This window comes from Pteropus alecto, unplaced genomic scaffold (genome assembly GCF_000325575.1).
Source record: "Pteropus alecto unplaced genomic scaffold, ASM32557v1 scaffold97, whole genome shotgun sequence".
Classification (NCBI taxonomy): Eukaryota; Metazoa; Chordata; class Mammalia; order Chiroptera; family Pteropodidae; genus Pteropus; species Pteropus alecto.
Window position 1 is genome coordinate 2,263,127 of NW_006439713.1, and position 20,289 is coordinate 2,283,415.

The following is a 20,289-nucleotide window of genomic DNA, read 5'->3' on the forward strand; positions in this document are numbered from 1 at the left end:
TTCGGGGTGTGACACACAGAGGCACATGGCCAGTGCCGGACATCAAGGACAGCACAGGGGAAGGCATGTGCCCACAGCCGCGGTAACTGGACGGTGTTCTCTTGTCCTTTAGAGCTGGGCGAGATTAAAAACGTCACCACCACGCAGCCTTCCTTGGAGCTGGGCGGGCTGGAAAAGTACACGAACTACAGCATCCAGGTGTTGGCGTTCACCCGCGCGGGGGACGGCGTCCGAAGCGAGCAGATCTTCACGCGGACCAAAGAGGATGGTGAGCAGCGGGGCAGGTGCGGGGGTGGTGGGGGGAGCGCTTGGTTCTCGCCACGTGGCACGTCCTTGGGCTGGGGCTGCAGGCGGGGGAAAAAAAAAGTCCGTCCGCCCGCCCCGACTCTGCTCGGCTCCATGCGGGACGCTCGCTGCCCTGTCAAGCACTCCCCTCGGCTCCCCGCGTCGCCCGCGTCGAGTTTACCCGCTGTTTCTCTCTTCCTCTGCCCCTTGTTTTTAGACAAATATTATTTTAAACAAAAATGCCTTTTATCTCAGAGATGTAATACTTGCCACACGTGTTTTCTATCCCGTTAGAATAAGTTTGGGGACTGCGCAGCCATTAAGTATAAGCTCTGGTTATTTCCATCCTTCCACTTGAAAATTACGTAACAACGTAAGTCATGTTACTCTGCGTCAGCTTTAGAATCACTTTAGAATAAGCCCTTAACGCGAGAGCTTCATGTTGGTTTTTTAATTTTTTTATAAAAATTCATCACAATTTAGTCACATTTTAAATCAGGGCGCACTTTGTGTTAGACCGTTAATTCTTACCATTCCACACAATTTGGACTGAGTTACGTGACGATGTCCCAAAGCTACAAAAACTGCATGGCAGATAGCTTTCGGATTATTTTGGAGGGGAACTCTGAGGAGCCTTAGCCAAGCCTGAGAAACAGTTTAAGTTCCAATAAATAGTACAGCAAGAGTGAGAAAGGCAGCCTCCACCTTAATAAAGGAAGGGGCTGCTGACACCGAGCTGATCCCTACGTGGAGCCCCCGACGCGGGAGCAGAGCTGTAGCAGAGGGAGGGCTGATTCAGACCCAGGGTTCCTGCGTTCCGTGCTGACTGGGCTCTGCAGCCCATCGGTCTTCCTCGCAGGACCCTGTTCCGCAGGAGGCTGGAGGTGGGGCAGCGTTCACCCGTCGCCCAGCACCTCCCGTGTATTGGCCGGCCTGGTGTCTGCGGCCTGTTCACCACGTGGGCTGTCAAACATGCTGTCACTCCATCCACATCTGTCCCGTGGAAGCAAAGCTCAGAACTCACGCTCGGGGGCCTGGACAGACTCTCCTCTTCGGCACCTCTGTCCCCTGACAGTCACAGCCCACCACCCCCCACCTCCCCTCCGCTCTCACCTCGGCAGACCCGGCCTTGGTCCCACCGCAGTCCCGTCCGTCCACCCTTACATGTTACTTTCACGGTCCCTCTAGCCCATCTCTCATCTAGCCCTGCACACAGATTAATCCTCATCAAGTGCAATTTTTCCAGAACATACAGGTGACTCTTCCCAGGGATGTGCAGGTATCAGCCAACTCTGCTCAAAGAAATTGGGTCATCCAGAGAAATCTCAGGTCAGAATGCAATGCCATTAGGAAGTCACACTAATAGAGAAACCTACAAAGCCATGTCCTGCGTGAAGACAGCTCTCATTTAATTTCTAAAATGTAATAGACAAAGAGCCACACCTAGATGCTCTGTCACCTGCTGCCCGCGGGACTTGGGGCACCTTACCTAATCCTCTCTGACTGCCTTCATGTACAAAATTTCCATAACGATCAGACTGCACAGAATTAAGATATGAAAAGTGAAGTGATGTGTGCAAACACCTCGCCTGACACGGAGTGGGATGGTTCCTGACACTAGATATTTGATTATTTGATCTCTACTCCTTCAGAGCAGAGGTGGAACATTCTTTTGCATTGCTAAGCAATAACACAAATGTCACCGAAATTATTATTTAAAGAGCAAATTGATCAGCAACATGAATTTTGACACCCGCATTTTCAGAAGGATGTACAGAACTCCGATGGGAGGGGGAGGCTCTACAGCTTCTCACGGACTTGGTTGTTCGGGATCTATCTCTAATTAACCCTCCAGTCTCACCAAGCATCGAGTTTTGTGTCAGAACTTGAGCCTTACCCCCTAAGTCCATGTCGTCCATCAGTTCTCTGCTTTCACGTCTGGTGCTGGTGGTGTGTGGGATGTGATTGTTATACAGGGTCTTGCCTTGGGTCTCCCAGTTACCCCGGGGAGGCGAGGAAGAATTCCACGTGTGCTGGTGTGCGGGACAGCGACACAGAACTGCGTGTCATTATCTACCGGGAATAAATCATCAGCATTTCTTAAAAAGAAGCAGAGCGGAGATTAGGTGGAAGGAGAGGAAAACTGAAATAATAATAAGTTTATCTCCCAGATTCACGTGAAAAATTCACTAATTTAAAAATGGTGAAGAATTACACCAGCCACCTCTACAGACTTCCTATCTAATACAGATAGACATTTAGGCTGTTTATAGAACTGAATGCAGTTTTGTGTCTTGTTGAAAGAAGGGACAAAGCCTAATTATCATAGACGAAATGCTTAATAAAATTAAGGACATAGATCGTGTTTAGTATTCTAGGAAGTCTTATATTTTTGAAGTTTGGAATAGACTGCCAACTTCAATTAAATTATGTAAACATGTGGATAAAATTCCAGTAAAATAATAATTGCCAACATTTATTAAGTTCTGGCTCAAAAAGATGCTATTCTAGGCACAGGTTGAAGTTTCAGTGTTTATTGATATTCTCACAAATAAAGAAATATTAATACGTTAACAAACATTCAGTTTGGTCCTCTACACCCACTACATTTTTAAACTAGGGTCTCTAACCCTTCAGTGTAAGGAGGGCCAGAATTTTAGATAATGTTGTTAGGTCATTGATCATCTTAAAAAGGAAAAAAAATTGTCACTTCCTACTCAAACATACAACAACAGAATAAAATAATAAATAAAACTAGATAATAAAATAAATAGAGTCAAAAATAAGACAAAAGATTTCCTTCCACAGGGGGTAATTTGCAATTGAAATATTTATTTGGAGGACAGGTTTTGTCCCTTAAGCAGTTTCTCAGCCTCTGTAAGAATTCTTGATCGCTAGACATATTCTTAGGTCCGTGGACAAAGTCGTGGATCCATAAATACAGTCTCAGGTCTGTGGACGTATCCTGAGGGTCTGTGAGAATTGTCACACTTTCAGATTCTTTTCCCAGGATTGCCCAGTCACTGAGAATTTGTACTTTTATTATGCTGTGAGAACACCAAAGGTTATCTACTGTCTGGCTTTCTGGCTTTAAATACAAAACAACTAACTCTGAATTCTAAAACGTTTGTAAAGTCCTCATACCACTTTGTTCGCCAAGATTATATTCTGAGCAAAGGTGTGGGGAAAGAGAACACAAACAAAATGTAACCTGTTAATTTTTCGATGGTTATTTTCATTCTGTAGGCACGAGGTAGTTTCAGCCCTGATCCTTTTCTGCAAAAGTAAACACTTTTGATGAATAGAGATGGTGTGTTTAATTTCAGAGATTTACTGAGTTCCTTGCTTGTGCACATGAATCTCTGTAAGGCACTGTATGACAAGGCCGATGGGGGTGTCACACGTGACCTTTGCCACCTGCTCCCATGATTGATAATCTCTTTGGTGGGACATCTGAAAGCAGAGCTAAGAGTGAATCAAAAATAAGCAGACATCAGGGTGGCCCTGAGCCCTCTGCCCACCCGTATCCGGAGTCACAAATTCTCTTACAGGCATGGATGGTATATTTTCAGATAATTGTATAACTGCACCTCGGTGCACCTTAAAAACGATGGACTCCGTGTGTGTTTGTGTGTGTGTGTGTGTGTGTGTGTGATTATGTAACTGCACCTCAGTGCACCTTAAAAACGATGGACTCCGTGTGTGTGTGTGTGTGTGTGTGTGTGTGTGTGTGTTTGCCTAACTACAGTATCACTGCCCCTCAACAGACACCAAAGGCACTGTGTGCCATGGGAAGGCCACCGATTAATTAATCACTTAATGTCAGTGCTGCTTAGGAGTCCAGAGTCCTCTGGCATGTGACGGTGCCACAGCATGCTCCGTGTGGCAGCAAGGACAGCAACAGCAGCGCACACCCATTGTCCCTGAAGGCCCTCTGCCCTGGGGGTTCAAAGCCCCTCCTCTGCAGTGTTTCTTGTGCAGGTGTCTGCTGTCCATGGCCACCTGTGGGCTCCGTGCTCCCCACTCCGCCTCAAGAAGAGCCGCCCAACCTCCTCTTGAGCTGCAATTGGTTCCCATGCAATAGTCCAGTTAAAAGGTGCGTCCGCTTGAAGATGTCTGGAACCCACTGCTCTAGTAAGGGCGGTGCGGAAGTAGCTGTGGCAGTGTGACAAGCAGAGGGACACGTGTGCAATGTGACGAGCAGAGATCCATGTTTGCATTGTGACGAGTAGAGGACCATGTGTGCAATGTGACAAGCAGAGGGCCACGTGTGCAATGTGACAAGCAGAGGGACACGTGTGGAATGTGACGAGCAGAGGGACACGTGTGCAATGTGACGAGCAGAGGTCCATGTTTGCATTGTGACGAGTGGAGGGCCACGTGTGCAGTGTGACAAGCAGAGGGCCACGTGTGCAATGTGACAAGCAGAGGTCCATGTTTGCAGTGTGACGAGCGGAGGGCCACGTGTGCATTGCTTGGCTGTGACAACTGGTGTGGATACATCTGTCCAATAGTGTGTCATCTGCTCAAGGCTCAGGCCATTGTGAAGCTGGGGTTCAGGTGGATCCCGCGGGGATCACCTATTCACAGGCATGCATGCACACGTACACAGCACAGCACTCACACACACACTATACACACACATGCCCTAAACACATAGAAGACACTACACACATAGACGCGCGCACACACACACACACACCCCAGCCTTTGCCTCGTCGCCAAGACCAGAGAAATGACCATGACGAAAGGGAAGCGGGCTGAAGTGTCTGTGTAGGCACTCGGACTTCTGCTGTACTTCAAGGCAGTATTTTTTCAGATCACCAACTCTGATGTTTCATTAAGATACATGAATAGAGGTCCTAACGGTGTGGATTCATGTTCTGTGCTGTGTAACAAATTACCACAAACTTATTACGTTAAAACAGTACAAACGTATTGTCTTACTGTTGTCATGGGTCTGGGGTCCAAGTTCGGGTAGCCAGGTCCTTGGCCTGGGGTCTCACAGGCTGAAATCAGGGTCTTGCCTGAGCTCAGGACCTTGCCCGCACTGCCTGGTTGTTGGCAGAATCCAGTCCCGTGTTCTTTTAGTGCTGAGACCATCTCCTCAGCTCACAGAGGCCACCACCATTCCCTGTCACGTGGCCTCCCCACAGCATTGAAGTTGGCTTCTTCAAAGCCAGACAGACAGCACCCAAAACCCGAGATCATCATGTAAGGAGGTCCTGGGGGTGGGGAGGGAAAAGCATGCCACATGCAGGGACCTGCAGAGGGGTCCAATGTAGCAGAACACCGAGCCCGGCAGGAGCCCAGCCACTGGCCTGGCACGTCCACGGGGAGGTGTACGGGGCACAGCAGCCTTGCACATCCACGGAGGGGTCTGAGGTGGGAAGAGAATTGTAGGTTCTGGCTTCTGCAAACGAGATGGCTGTGTCATTTCCTGTGATGTGGGACAGATGGAGGTCAGGCTTAGGACAGAAGATGGTGAGCTCTGTTGGGAACTTGGCAGGTCTGAGGTGCCTGGGAATCCGTGGAGATGTCAGTGGCACTTGGCTTGTAGCTATAAGAGCATCAGGCACGCAGGGAATCAGGTCCAAGCCCATCAGAAGAACATGCAAGAGATGCCTCTGTGCCACGCCTTCCTTCTGCCAGTCAAACCCGAAGTCTGAAGTTTATTCAATGGCCAGGAGGTCACGGAACTGCTTGAGCTTGCCCATCCCTTCACATGCAAAAAAAGCAGGTCACCGAAATGCAGTCTGATGACAAGGAATGTTTTAAGAAAATGGGTCCCAGGCAGACTGTCCTACCTCATCTCTGTCTTCCGCAATTCTCACCCTCTTGTGTTGATAACTCAAAACTGAGTCACAAAGTAAAGGCTGGGATCCCTTAGTGATGCGCAAAATAAGGAAATGATGACGGTGTTTACAAATGATAGCTAGGATTTATTTAGTGCTTATCGTATGCTGGATTCCATCTTCTTTACGGGAATTATCATAATTTTAGCAGTAAAATGATAAAGAGTATAATCATCGACTCAGCCCTAATGATGAGGAAACCACAGCTGATTAGAGAAGTTAACGAACTCGCCCAGGACATAGAACCAGGTGGCAGAGGAGGGGCACAGCCCGCAGGGGGGCTGCAGGGCCCACACCTCAGACCGTTACTGTGTAGTCCAAAGCAGAAGTAAGTTCTGAATTCTAGCTCTTGAAGTTTTGGCTCAGCAACCCAGAAAACATTTCCAAAATGTCTTGTTGCCCAAAGTTTCTATGTAGTTATTATTTTATTGAACAAAATTCTAATCACCATACAAGGAGAGCTTGCACAAGGCAGATTATAAATCAGCGTACGTGGAGCCAGGTCAGAGTTTACATAGGGAGTACAGTGAAAGCCTTTTGACCTGATGTGGCCAAGACAAGTTAATGGAAATAACCAACTAAAGCAAGAAATCACTGAATTTTACCACGACCAAGAGACATATCGTAAACATGTATTTGAACTTAAAACATATAAATATAGGTTTATTTTCTAACCACTGTCTAAGCAGTTAGGCTCTTTAAATTCTGGGTGACTGTGTCATCTTTCATTCCATGAGCTATATTCATCATGGATCATGAGAAATTTCCAGTTTAAGTTTCTTGCCGGTAGAGCAAAAGCATATTGTCATTTGCCAACAACCTTTTTGTTGATTTGATGTTTTAAATGTTTGTTTTGATGTTTGCCATGTGTACCACTCTGCTCACTGGTCTTGCTCAAACCTAATTGAGCCTTCTCTTTTTAATTTACCTTAGAAAGCTTTTCCAGAGAAGTTCCATTAATTGTCATAGAAACAGCTTCCTTCACACTCATGTTCCATCAGATTCCGTATGAATAAATCACATCCCTGTGCCGAGTACAGTTGTCACAAACAGTGGGAAGGAGCGTGACTGGCTCCTTTTGAGCGGTGACTCCAGTTGTTATGGTCAAGGTCCTTGAGCTCCTGGGAAGAAGCTCGTCAGAGGGAGCGTTTGGCATGGCAGACATGGGGGACCCAAACCAGGAGGTTGCTTTATAGAAGAGGAAGGAAGAGTGTTGAGTAGCCTGGGGCATCCATTAGCATGGAAGTGTCAAGTGACTGTCTGCTTGTCCTGGGTGTTCAGGAGGAACCTGTGACTCTGAACCAGGTGGGAATTTGTGGACATCTTGGCTGTTGGCCTCTCCTACGGGAAAGCTACACACAGACGCCCTGTGTACTCAGGACAGCGCTGCCTTGCTCCCAAGGGCTTAGAAATCCAGAGTTGATGGCTTACGTGTTTCCTTTCCTCGACCCTCTGCCGTGCTCAGGATAGCGCTGCCTTGCTCCCAAGGGTTTAGTAATCCCTTAGGATTGATGGCTTACGTGTTTCCTTTCCTCGACCCTCTGCTGTCAGCGGGGCTTGACAGAAACTGATACCATGATTTATCCATTCACGTGGGGACTGTATCCCCTCCGTGTATACCCCCACCAGAGTCATCGGTTTGTCGTTCTGACCTAGAGAAGAAGGTGACAATGATGAGACACACGCTCAGCCACAGACACACTTCCTGGACAGCGATGCTGTTGGTGGAGCAGGCACACGGGGTCCTCCAGGCGCTGGCGGGGCCTTGCATGGGTTTGAAAGTCAAGACTCCCATCAAGGTGGGACCTGCCCTCTACGCAGACAGGCCAGTGAGGAACAAAGCAAGGGCCTCCAGGCCTTTCTTATAGGAGCACTGTCCTCTTCCCCCTGTGCCCTGCCCGCCTCATCCCCTCCTCCCTCTGTGACCTGGAAAACATGAGGAGGGGGAGGGGCGCGTGCCCGCGGTCTCACTCTCAAGTTATGTCAACACCGTTTTCTGCCTTCTTAGACGGTTTACAGAGGGAAGCTTGTCATCTAGACAAACTGAATCTGACACGAAAATCCATACTCATAAAAAGTGCTGCCGTACCCTCCTGAGCCAAACGAGGCGCCACTGCAAGGGCTTTTGGGCAGGAGGCGCAGTCTCTGATGGCCGAGACGTTTCCCCCTCGTTCCTCTGAACTTAGGAGGCAGGAGGTGCATCCCCAGCCCATTTGGAGCCCAGACCCGCAGTAGAAACAACAGTGACCCGGGAGCTAAATTCGCCAGCTCTTCAGAGGCAGGAAATCACCAGAACCTGAAATGGGCGGGGAACGGTCCCCGGAAAATGGAGACTCCAAGTGATAGCGTTAGTTCTGTTAAAGACACAGGGACCCGTGGCATGAGTTTAGGAACAGCGAGGCACACTCTCCCTGGGGACTGCGGAGACAGGTGCAGCGTCTGCCACCAGCGGGATTTTGCAGTGAGGGGACAGATTCGCCTCCGAATGCCAGCAGTAAATATGGGAATTTACAACCAAGGGGCAAGGGAGATGAGTGAGGTCTTTGGATGGAACGTGACTACGAGGAAACAGTAGGACCGAGGGGCATTCCAACGAGATCCACGTGACAGGATTTCTGTGAGAGGCAGGCCGGGACGGTCGTGTTCCCTGGAGGGTCGTGGAGAGATAGGGCACTGACCAGATCTCTGGGTGGTCAGGTGTCCAGGGGATCCTGGCTGACCTTTCTCACTAAAACGAGGCTCGCAGAGGACTCGCCTGAGGGCAGGGCCCAATGGGGCTCAGATCCTCTGTCACTGCCTACGGCTGCTGTAACGAAGAGCCACAAGACCCAGGGGCTTCGGCGACAAAGTACTGTCTCATGGTTCTGGAGCCCAGAAGTCCAAAATCCAGGTGTTGCAGGGCTGGCCACCACTGAGGCCGAGGGAGACTCTGCCCCGGGCCTCTCTGCTCGGCGGATCGATGGCCGCCTCCTCCCCGTGTCTTCACACCCTCCTCTCTCTCTGCATGTTGTGTCCAAATTCCCCTTTTCACAAGGACACCAGTCATGTTGGATCAGGACCCACCCTGGTGGCTGTATTTTCACTTGACTGCCTCTGTGAAGACCCGGCCTCCTAATAAGGCCACATTCTGAGGTCCCGGGGGTTAGAGCTTCTCCGCGTGGGTTCTGAGGGGACACAGGTCTGCCCATGACACTGGCTCCTGAGCAGCTGAGCAGCGGGCGGGGCCGGGCCTGCCGGCCCAGGGGGGTCGCATCGGACGGAGCGTCCTGAGCGCCGGGCGGAGGCTCCGTCCCTGTGACTAAACACATGGCTCTTCTAGTTCCAGGTCCTCCCGCGGGCGTCAAGGCGGCTGCGGCCTCAGCCTCCATGGTCTTTGTGTCCTGGCTGCCCCCGCTCAAGCTGAACGGCGTCATCAGAAAGTACACTGTGTTCTGCTCGCACCCCTACCCCACAGTAAGTTGGCGAACGGCCACGTGCCCTTCCAGCGTCTGCGTCTGCGGCCACGCGCTGCGGCCACGCGCTGCGGCCACGCGTCTGGAGCACACCCCCCACCTTCGTCTCCCACCTTCCCGGGGCGTCCGGTGCTTCCGTTTCTCTCCCCTCGTCTCCACGGACAGAGCGACATCCCCACGTACGCCTCATTCGAAAATACACCTCTGCGTCATAGGCAGGGACACGGTTGTCTAGAATTAGTGTTTATTTGGTGACTTCCCACAAAACTGCCAGCCAGCTCATCAAGCTCAAAATGCAGAGGTCTTAATTGTGCCTTAATTAATAGTCGGTGGACAACACCGATTGATTTTGCTGTTGGCCTCGTCCCTAAATGCACTTCATGCCTTCCCCGCCTCCCTCCCGCCCTAAACCCACCCTGCCTTCCTGCCCTGCCCCACCCCCACTAAGAAGCAGCCAGGGCAAACCCTGTTGTGTTAGAAACGAGGGACTTCCATGAGGTTCTGCGACCCTTACAATTATAACAGTCAGTTCAGTTCATTGTGAAGGAGTTAAAAGTTAGAGTACTTAATATTTCAAGGTGCAGTATTTATTATCATTAATATTATTACCACTGAATAACACCTGTAGAGGTAAACTATCCCTTAGACCAGATACAAAAAGGAAATTTTGGAAAGAATGAAACAAACGGTTCATTAAAATTTATGATATTTTCATAGAAATTTTTATGACAAATTCTGAGGTAGGTACCGTGTCTAATCTACCTTTTTATTTTTTTTAACCTCCCAGTTCCCCAGCATAGAACTTGACATGCATAGCAATTCAATAAGTATTTGTGGAGGGAGTATGCAAACTAACTTTGGTCTTACTGCTGTAAAACGTCGTAACAAAATTTCTCATTTTTACCATAGCCAGTGTACAGTTTAATGGCGCGGACGTTCACGTGGTTGTGTAACCATCACCATCATCCGTCTCCAGAACTTTTTTATCTTCCCAACTGAAACTCTGCGCCCATTAAACACTAACTCCTCATTCCACCCCACAACTCCTGGTGCCACCATCCTGCTTTCTGTCCCTATGGATTGGACTCTTCTAGGGACCTCATATAGGTAGAATCATACAGTATTTTCCTTTTTCAACTGGCTTACCTCGCTAAAGCGTTCACGGTTCACCCATTTTATAACACGTGTCAGAACTTCCTTTTCAAGGCCGAACTAACTTATTAATTAATCTCTTAATTAAAGTGATGTTTTCCGAGGTCTAGAGTCTGTAGGGGACCCCAAGGCCTGGTGGCACTATAGACAGTGAGCGTGGGTGACAGTGGGGAGACCAGGTGAGCGTGTGCGTGCACCTCACCGAGGTTCACCTCTCTGCTGAAATCTCAAGTTGTATGTTCTGCCGTTCATAAGTCAGCAGCGGCGCCTCTGGAGTCAAAATAGATTTAAGTGTGAAATGGTCAGAGTTGCGTTCCAGAACTTTCTGCAGCTTCTTTATTTGTTTTCAAACATATTCTCACCTGCTGAACCCTGGCACAGACACAAAGTAGTGTGGATGCGGAGATGTGATGCTGGGCAGCTGGAGTCTTCTACCAGGAGGCAGCTCACTGAGGACCCCTCTCGTTACCCCTAACGTGTCACCATTTTACCAAAGAGAGACGAAATTATTCCTGAAGTGAGAATACCCATATTCCAGTAGAATTCAAAGTGCTTTTATATCTTCATTCATTCACCTATTTGCTGTAGGACTCACACTTGCTATTTTGACTCCAGCAGGCTAGAAAGAGCCTAGCAGAGGGCGGGGAACACCGCAGCTTACGCCACCTTTCCTGCCAACCTTATCTCTGAACCGAAAACCCTGACCTGGCCAATTTGACGTTAGTCCTGAGTGATGAGGCTTCAATCAGTGAGCCCCATTCATGGGTGCCGTGGGTCACATTAGTCCCTACCCTCCCAGCCTGTGAATGCCATACCACACAAAAAGGGAGTGTCACCATCCTGAAAATGCCACTGAACGGTCTGTAGGGCGGAGTAGAAATGATTGGCCCGGGGAGACCCACGGCCTCTCCAGGCACAGAACAGTGAGGTTCAACCACCTAGTACCTTCTCGGCAAGACCTCCCCAAAGCCACAGCAGTGACATCAAGCCAACCAGAAGAAGTGGGGACAACAACTGAATTTCTCGCCCAGTTAATGTCCTACAACCACCCATAGGTGCTGGCTTTTGTTCATATTTAAAAATACCTAGACCTAGGGCTGTGATCATCACAGGCGCCTGTGGCCTGCTGGGCAGCGCCATGTATCAGGCTTCGCACGGAGGGTCCAGAACCCTAGAGCTGTCCTCAGCAGAGCGAAGCGACCCCGAGCGGCTTCCATCCCACCCCTTCCATGCACGCGGCCGTTCATCTGCTTCAAACACCGTTTAAGACCACGAGGCCGACTTTGTTAACAGACTTAATTTTTTAGAGCAGCTTCAGGTTGACAGCAGAATTGAGGGGGAGGTGCAGAGATTTTGTAGACAAGGCCTATTTTTAAAGTAAAATAAGAGCATTACAAGTGAAGATGAGAGAGAACTCATACTCTTCTCCAGAGGTAAACCCTTGGAAACCCCAGCTGTTGTTCTGTTTTTCACATGAAACGAATAAGAAACTAGAAATTAATGAAAAGGGGGATTTTTCCATCTTTAGTTTCTGAAATTTCATTTTAAGTCAGAAAACTAGATGCCGTCACGTTTTCGGAGGCGTTTACATGTCGTCCAATGTGTCAGAGCAAACAGCAGAGGGCAGTCCAACCTCTGTGTTTCTCGCTCCTGTATCTAAGTTGTTGTTTTTTTTTCTCTTTGAAATGACTTCATACTGGAATGTAGAGCATGGGAGGATGAATCAGGACAGGACGCAGCAGCCCCAGATTTCATCTTCTTTAGACGAGCCCCTCAGTTAACCTTGCCGATGTACATTTTCTCTCAAAATGCCCAATTCATCTCCCTTCCCTGGGAACGGGCCTTGTTAAAAGACTCTTTTCCCTACGTGTAAAATACATCGTCTAATGACAGGCATTTGTCTCGTGGTGTTCTCCCAGGTCAGCTTAGCGAAAGGCATTAGAAATTGAAACTTCGCGTGTGGCAGGACAAGAGACTGTAAATTCTTCTAAAGACCGATTGTCTCAAAGTGCACCTGGGAACACGCGAATCTCTCGGAGAGGGACCAAATGGGACATCGACCTCCCCGGTCAGAGATCGGACAGCAAAATCTCACTTCACTTGATTCAGGGACTCGTCCATATAATTTATAGACCATGGCTATTAATTTGAATATGTAATGCTTTGGGTGATCAATTCATTGTGATAAATTCATCTCCACTGTGCTCGGCAATGGGAATCCGAAGACATGAGCTAAGCTTGATTTCCTAACGCCCCCTCCCTACGTAAAGGCAGTCCGTGAACTCTGTTATACGCCAAACAGACACTAGGGTATAGGAATTGTCCATTTTGCAGTACTAACTAAACTGATTCCTGCAGAGCTGAGAGCTTCTCATGCATGAAAAATAAAATCGGAACGCTTAAATGAGTGTGTCAGTGAGCTGGGATCCACAGCAGCTTTTCCAGTTTCAGAGGATCACGTTATCTTGTTCTTGCACACAATAGGTGCTCAATAGATGCTGCTTAGTGAGCAGATGAGAACATGCCAATAATCTTCATATCCAGGAGACTTTCAAGAATTACTTCTCCATGAGGTAGCCCCCAACTTAGAATGAAGCGAGCACTCTGGGAAGCGAGGAAAGTGACCTCCGCCAGGGCCAGGCAGCCTTTAGTCTGAAGCGGCAGGTGTGTTCGCTTCTTAACTCTCCCGAGAGTGCGTTTACTGAAGCCACATTGGGCCGGGGACAAAGGGGAGGGGGCCTCAGAGACCCCGAAATATCTAGGAACCTCAAGTCAAAAAGGGGTGCAGTGATGGAATCAGGCAGATCGTATCTAGCTTGACCATCTACATTTATATAAATCATAATTTTTTTGCAATGCTCGTTGTTCCAGAAGCCTCCATGGATGTCCCAGTTGGAAAATCCACAACCTCTTAGAAGAGCTAACATTTTACCTTTCTAAGCTTTAGCACAGCATGCTGAATATTGCTATTTATTGTAGATTTACTTTTCTTAGTTTCCATTATCATTTTATCCTTTCTCTCGTTGCGCCTCTCCCAGGACCCTCGCCCTTAGATGTGGTCATTTTTCAGTACTCTTCCTCTGTCCTCTTTTCATATTCTCCACGAATCACCGAATCGATTCTCATAATTTAACTATCATCGGAAGTTAAGGAATTCAAATTTTTTATCGCAAACCCTGACAATCTAAGAGAACCAGCCAGTCCTGTATTTCCGACTTTCTACCATCCGCGTCTTCATGGAACCCCAGCCAGACTTCACCTCCGACATCTCCAGAGCCAAACTCGTTCTTGCCCGCCTTGTCTTCCTGTGTCTAACGGGACCCTTTGGGTTCTGACCGGAAGCCTTAGAGCTACCTTTGACTCCCCTTCTCCCTCCCTGCTCATTATCTGATTGGTCACGTAATCATTTCTTCATTTACACAGCACGTATAGGTGAAGCATGGATGGCTCTGGGCCGTGGGCTGAGCCAGGCTCTGCGTGTGTCAGTCGAGAGACGCTGAGTTATATTGCGTAACAAACAAGCCTGAAATCTCTGTGATCCATACCAACAGTCAGTTTGATTTTTCTCTCCCAGTCACATAAGTCGTGAGTTGGTGGTAGCTCTGTTCAGATTTAGCTTCACTCTGGGAAGGACCCAGGCAGGTTTCATGGCCGAGAGAATGAAATCTCTTGAGAGTCTGATATAGGCATGAAACTCTCCAGCACAGATCAGTGGCCAGAATTCGTCACACGGCCTCTCACGACTGCAAGGGAACTAGCAAGTTCAACCCTGATACGTTCCCAGTGACAGGAACACTGGAATGTTTGGGGAACAGCTCTAATGACAACCATGGGACTATGGTCATAGAGGGCAGAGTGTCCTTCCTGAGGAGGTCCTAGCGCTAGGGAGGGCAGAAAGCACCAGAGATGGTCACCGTTTTATCCCTGGCTTGCAGGAGGTGAAGAATTTTACCCGATGAAAGGGTATAATGACCAGAAAAAATGGCATCACAAAGTGACATTGTGTCATAAGGATCCTGTCTCCGCAAAATCTTTAGTCTCTCCCTCCTTTCGCACCCACCACCGTTGCCTGGGTTCAGGTCCTCGCCTGGGGAGCCCAGACTAAGTCACCTTGCATCACCAGTGGAAGGCTAAGTCAGAGCCTTCCACTCCCAGTCCGCTGTCCACATCACCGTCGTACTTACCTTTCAGATTCTAGATCTGACCATGTCACTCCCTGTGAAACCCATCATTTCTTGGATGACCTTTCCCTTTTTCCCTAAAAAAAAGGTTCGAAATCCTCAAGGTGACCTGTACAGATTTCCACAATCCAGCTCCAACCCTGTCTAGTCTCATGTCCTACTAACCTTCCCCGCACCCAAAATCTAAGCCAGGCCACGTGCGTGTGAGTGTGTGTGTGTGAGAGAGAGTGCGTGTTGGGTCCTCCTTGCCTTCTCCCTTTCATTCTCCCGTGTAAACACGCCCACTCTGAAGGCTCAACTTAAACACCATATAAATTTTTCTGCCATTTTTGAGCACGCGCTACACTCTAGCCACTATGAGATAAATGCTTTGCACCTGTGGTTTCCAGTCTTTTTTTTATGACTCACAATAGGAAATACATTTTATAACCACGATTCAGGACACACACACACATACACAAAACAAAGCTTCCTAAACAAAACTGACACTTAGCTGCACCTGATGCACTCTGGTATTTTCTGTTCTATTGGATTTTTTTATCTTCCGTTTAATTTTGTAAATGATTGTCATGACCTACTAGCTTCTGTAACCCACATTTTAAAAATCTGCCTTTCCATCAGTTAATTCCGAAGATTACTTGACATGTGCAGGTAGGGTTGTTACTGTCATCTTAACTCTGCTGGTGCCATCTGGCTGGAGCCACACAGCTTAGCGAGATAAAGGCAGGGTCTGCCACTCACAGGTGTCTGCGCTCCAAGTCCAGGCTCTTCACCCTGAAAGCCTAGCGACCGCCTTCCCCGGGCAGCTGGCTCCATCTCACGTCAGTGATCCCAGCATCAGTTCTCTGCCTCCCTTCAGTGTCCCCAGAGACCATAGTCACTTGTATTGTTGATAGGTGGGAGCATGGTCGGGCTCCTAGAGTGGTTTGTCACTTTCTTAAGTGCAGAAGCCACAGTTAGTCATTGTTATGCCTTCGGAAAACCTGCTATTATGCTGAAATAGTGGATATTCAGCAAATGTTGTGTCGAACTCAATTTTATGGATTATGGCTGTGAGTCATCCAATAGAGGCTAAGTCGTATAATGAAAGTTCTGCTTAATGAGGCAGGAAAGTGTGTTATAAACTTTGGGATACTTTCTGTCTCAGAGGAGATAGAGAAAGGCCTGTGTTTTTAGATCACTGCCATGGAAATATTTCTTCGTGGTTCTGTCTAAAGGAGCTTCTGGCAGATCTCTTTCTCCTGTAATGGCAAAGCTAGAGATTATGGAGATGCCGAAGGTAGCCTGAGAATGCACAGTTATGTTCCGCTTACACATGTGCAAATAATTACTTGTTCATCAGAGCTTTGCTGAGAACTTCTGTGTGGCCGGCACGTGCTAGGCCCTCTGTATGCTTGTGAATCATCAGATTTTACTCAGCATCTTATCTGTCCTACCATTATATGGCTGGGAAAAAAAAAAAAAACAAGGAAAGATTCCTTGAGAGAAAGGTACATCTGAGCATCCCAGAACAATGAAAACCGATGCTCATTTTAGAAAAACTCTCGGGAAGTGTATTCTTGAAGTTTCCATGGAAATATCTCAGTATTTCACAGCCAGTTCTCATGGAAATGGTTCTAAATAATTTTTTCATGTTGTGTTTATGTCTGTTTATTAGACTTTGATCTTTCCAGCAGGTGGGCAAAACTGAATGTTATCATTTATAATCGAGTCCTTTTTTATGAGAAAAGAAAGGACTTCCATTGTTTGGTTTTTTTTAGTTTTCCATTTTACTGTATGAGTTTCTGTACCTTCGAATTTTGGCAATGAGGATTATTTATAATAAAGAACAAACAACAACAAAAATCTCCAGAGATTCCATGTATTTAGTACAGTTTAAAATGCAGTACAGTTTAAGGATTAGAATTCTTTAAAAATGTACAGATGAAGGCCTCGTCTTCAGAATAAGTAGACCAGTGGGTGGCAACTCCCTAATAATATTTCATTTTCTGTAGGTTGAGAAATGGAGGTCTCTTGGGTCCTTATCCGTAATGATCTCGGGGACTCTCTAATTTTGTGTAAGATGAAAGTGACTTTGCAGAAACAGCTTGGCTGAAGAAGTGAATCACTTACTAGACCATAAAGAAGTGTCCTATGTTTTCAAATAAGCTCCACATTATGCTTGTTTATTTGGTTAGTGAACCAGGTAACTAAAACAGAGTGCTTTGGCTAAGGTCTTGAGTAAGACATGAAATAGATCAGAGTCTACAAACATAGTTAACTACCAGGACTATAGAAAGTAAATATTTCGTAATTGGTTCATTTTAATGTTTCTGAGTGTTTTTAATCGTCTTAATTAATGTTTAGAAAATTCTTTTGAAATATCAGCATGTTTTCGCTATGCTATGAAGAAGCATAGGAAGTAAGAGTTTGCCCATGTCTTACGGGGAGTAATCGTATCCCCGGACATAAGGTGTGGTTTAGAGGATAAATATAGTGGGGAAAATCCTGAAGGAAAGGTGAAATTAACGTGGTAACGGGACAGAGTTGTGGAGCAGCTCGTCATCAGTAGAAGCTTCCCTTTTTCTAAGCCTTCCCGAAAAAGCTTTGAGGAAGTACTGTTTTATCTAGGAAGCTGTTTTGATTATGTCAGCCCGTTGAGTTACCATCTTGTCCTGTTGGACATGCAAAGAAATCTCACTCAATCATTTGTTAAGGAGAGATCTAAGTCAAATATCTCTTCTGGTCTGATATTTTAACATGGAAAGCCTTGGTTGGCATTTATTTTATAATCTAGTCTTTTAAAAATTGTCATCCTTCCCTTTTTACCTGTCATCAATGAACCAGCCAATAACTGCTTGATCTTTCTGTTGAATCCGTATTTTAATTTTTTTTATCATTATAGTGATCATTTAACTTTATTGAGCATCAAGTGAAAACCGTCAGTTGTTATAATTGGTCAAAAGGCAGGTGACACGTACTCTAAGGTTGGGAAAAGCCTGGCCTTTAAAATCCTGTGCCCAATTTTATACTTTACAGAGCAAAGGAAAAGAGAAACAAGCCCTGCAAATCTCTTTTGAAGCTGTCTCACAAGATAGCTTGCCCAAGTTCACAGATAAATTGCCAGTGAGTGTCGTGGCTTTGCGATGGCATTCATTCAGACTAGGTGGCAGTGTGGGGCACCCTGAGCGTGCTTCTCCTTTGCTCCTGCTGCTTCCCCAGTACCACCCATTAAAATGCCCTTTGGATAAACTAGCTTTCAAAGAGTCCAGCTTCGCAAACATCTTTTAACTTTGCCTGACATAGACATATGATACTATTTAAGGAAATAAGTTGGTTTCAAATCTTTCTCAATTAAGACTTAATGAAAATAGCTATTTTTTCCAGTACTGTATACTATGCACATATTGTTTTTATTACTAAGAACAGCCTGTCTCACTAATTTCTTTCTTATATGTGAGAAGTTACGTGATGCTCAACTAGATCTTTTTGCAGAATTTATCGGATAGGTCATAGCAATCGAGTTAAATTAATAGAGTAATTTACATGGCAGAGGGTTTGACAATGGTGAAGGGTTGAGGCAAAATTGTAGTAAATGGAGGAGATTTTGTGAGAAAGAGCCTGGGAACCGTAAGGCTCCAGTAACGCCTGTCTGGCTGATCAGAGGGCACCCCCAACTCTAAACAGTCACGTGGAGAAACTAGTTTCTTGCCTTTTCTGGATGTCGACTTGAATTCACTTGCAAAATATCATAACAATAATTTTTATTTTAGAAGGCCAAAAAGTAAAATATGTCATGTTTGGAAGGCTTCTTAAAAAGTAGCCAATAGTCATGTGTGTGATCGCTACTGCAGAGAGCCGAGTAACGTGCAGAAGGAACCACCTAAGTCGACGTGGATAAAACCAGTAGCTTTAATCACTGTTCTTTCTGGACACACTGGCCCCTGACCCTGGCCCAGAAGGAAGCGCTCTGTGCTACAGGATTATCTTCTTTTAGAGACGAAAACAGTGAAACAAAATGAAGATTGACTTTAAAAGGATTATACGTAAGAATTTTGGAAACAGAGGCAAATCTTAAATTGCTCCAGCTGACTGCTTATTCTTCATGGAAGCCAAGCCATTTCTCTGCCGCTAAAAAGAAAGATTTTATACGTTCTGAAAATGTTATTGCCAGATGATGATAATAATTAGAAGAGCTACCCATTTTGTTTATCCTGCTTTGGGGAAGGTTTTCTTTGAATCACTGCTGTGAATATTCTATCTACGAAATCAGAGCATTCGAGTTTCTTTTTTTTTTTACTGCATGTGAATAATTAGATATAGAGCTTTTTAAAGCACTATATTTCTTTGATAGAATTAGTTTTTCATTAAAAAGTTAATTGAATTTTCTTAAAGTGGAATTTCCGTACATCCATCAGACACGCTGAGTAATTTGATCTGAGCAGCCTGTGACCCCATAGTCATTCTCTGCCCAGTTTTCTATTAAAATAATTTCTGGGTTATTATTATACTCAGTTAATACGACAGGCATTTTCTCAGCACATTCCACTTAGTGGTTAGCGGGTCCCAACTCTGCCAAGCTCTGAGCCAGGACCGAGGACCCTGGGAATTCGTGGAGGAAGGGGCGAGGTGGGGACCACCCTGAAGGACCCTGAATTCCATCCGGCGGGGGAGAGATTGAGAGGGTGGAGCGACGTGCAGGACCATAATTCAAAGCAGAGTAAAGATGAGGACCATAAAAGACACAAACGAAGGGCGGATAGGGCGCCTGATGGTGGGAGTTAGACAAGTTCATCTTTGAACTTGAGCTAAATCACGCGAGGGATTTCAAAGAGAATTCATCAATTACTGGGAAACGTCCAGTTTTACAGACATGACTAAAGAGCATGTAAAGTAACTTGATGGCTAATTTTATCTTATTTCCTGGCTAATAAACTATCTTAGACATGAAAAGTTTACACCAAAACCACAAGGCACAATGATCCTGGAGTGAAAACTGATCTGAAGGACACTGTTCCCAGGCTTGCCGTGGGGGCCCTCGAACCACCAGCAACCTGGGCACTCTCGTGAGGACTGCACTGTCAGGGTCCTTAGGAACCCATGACTCCACCCGCCAGACCTAGAGCAGCGACGCAAAGGCAGGACCCTGGAGCGTGAGCCTCTGGCTTGGGTATTACGAGGTTTATACGCTGAGCTGCATTTTCCACTCTAGGCATAGTTTAAGGAAGGCAAACATATCAGAAGTCTTATTTAAAAACCTTACTATCAATCGTTTTTTAAAAATCGAATTCATGAAGTTTCCATTTATTTTCCTAGGCATTTTTCAAATATTAATCATGCACTCGACTGTGGCCGGAATAGCTTTAGAAAGGGAATTCCAATGAT

At 46.5% G+C, this 20,289-nt stretch overlaps 1 protein-coding gene across 1 annotated transcript in view; it reads left to right on the forward strand.

Annotated features, from left to right (window-relative positions):
* The window catches only part of DSCAM (DS cell adhesion molecule), a 540,559-nt gene that overhangs the window by 450,083 nt on the left and 70,187 nt on the right, over positions 1 to 20,289 (forward strand). Inside the window, exons 20-21 of the mRNA XM_015593080.1 lie at positions 113 to 268; positions 9,460 to 9,593. Of these exons, the coding sequence (XP_015448566.1) occupies positions 113 to 268; positions 9,460 to 9,593 (290 nt within the window). The remainder of the gene's footprint in view (positions 1 to 112; positions 269 to 9,459; positions 9,594 to 20,289) is intronic.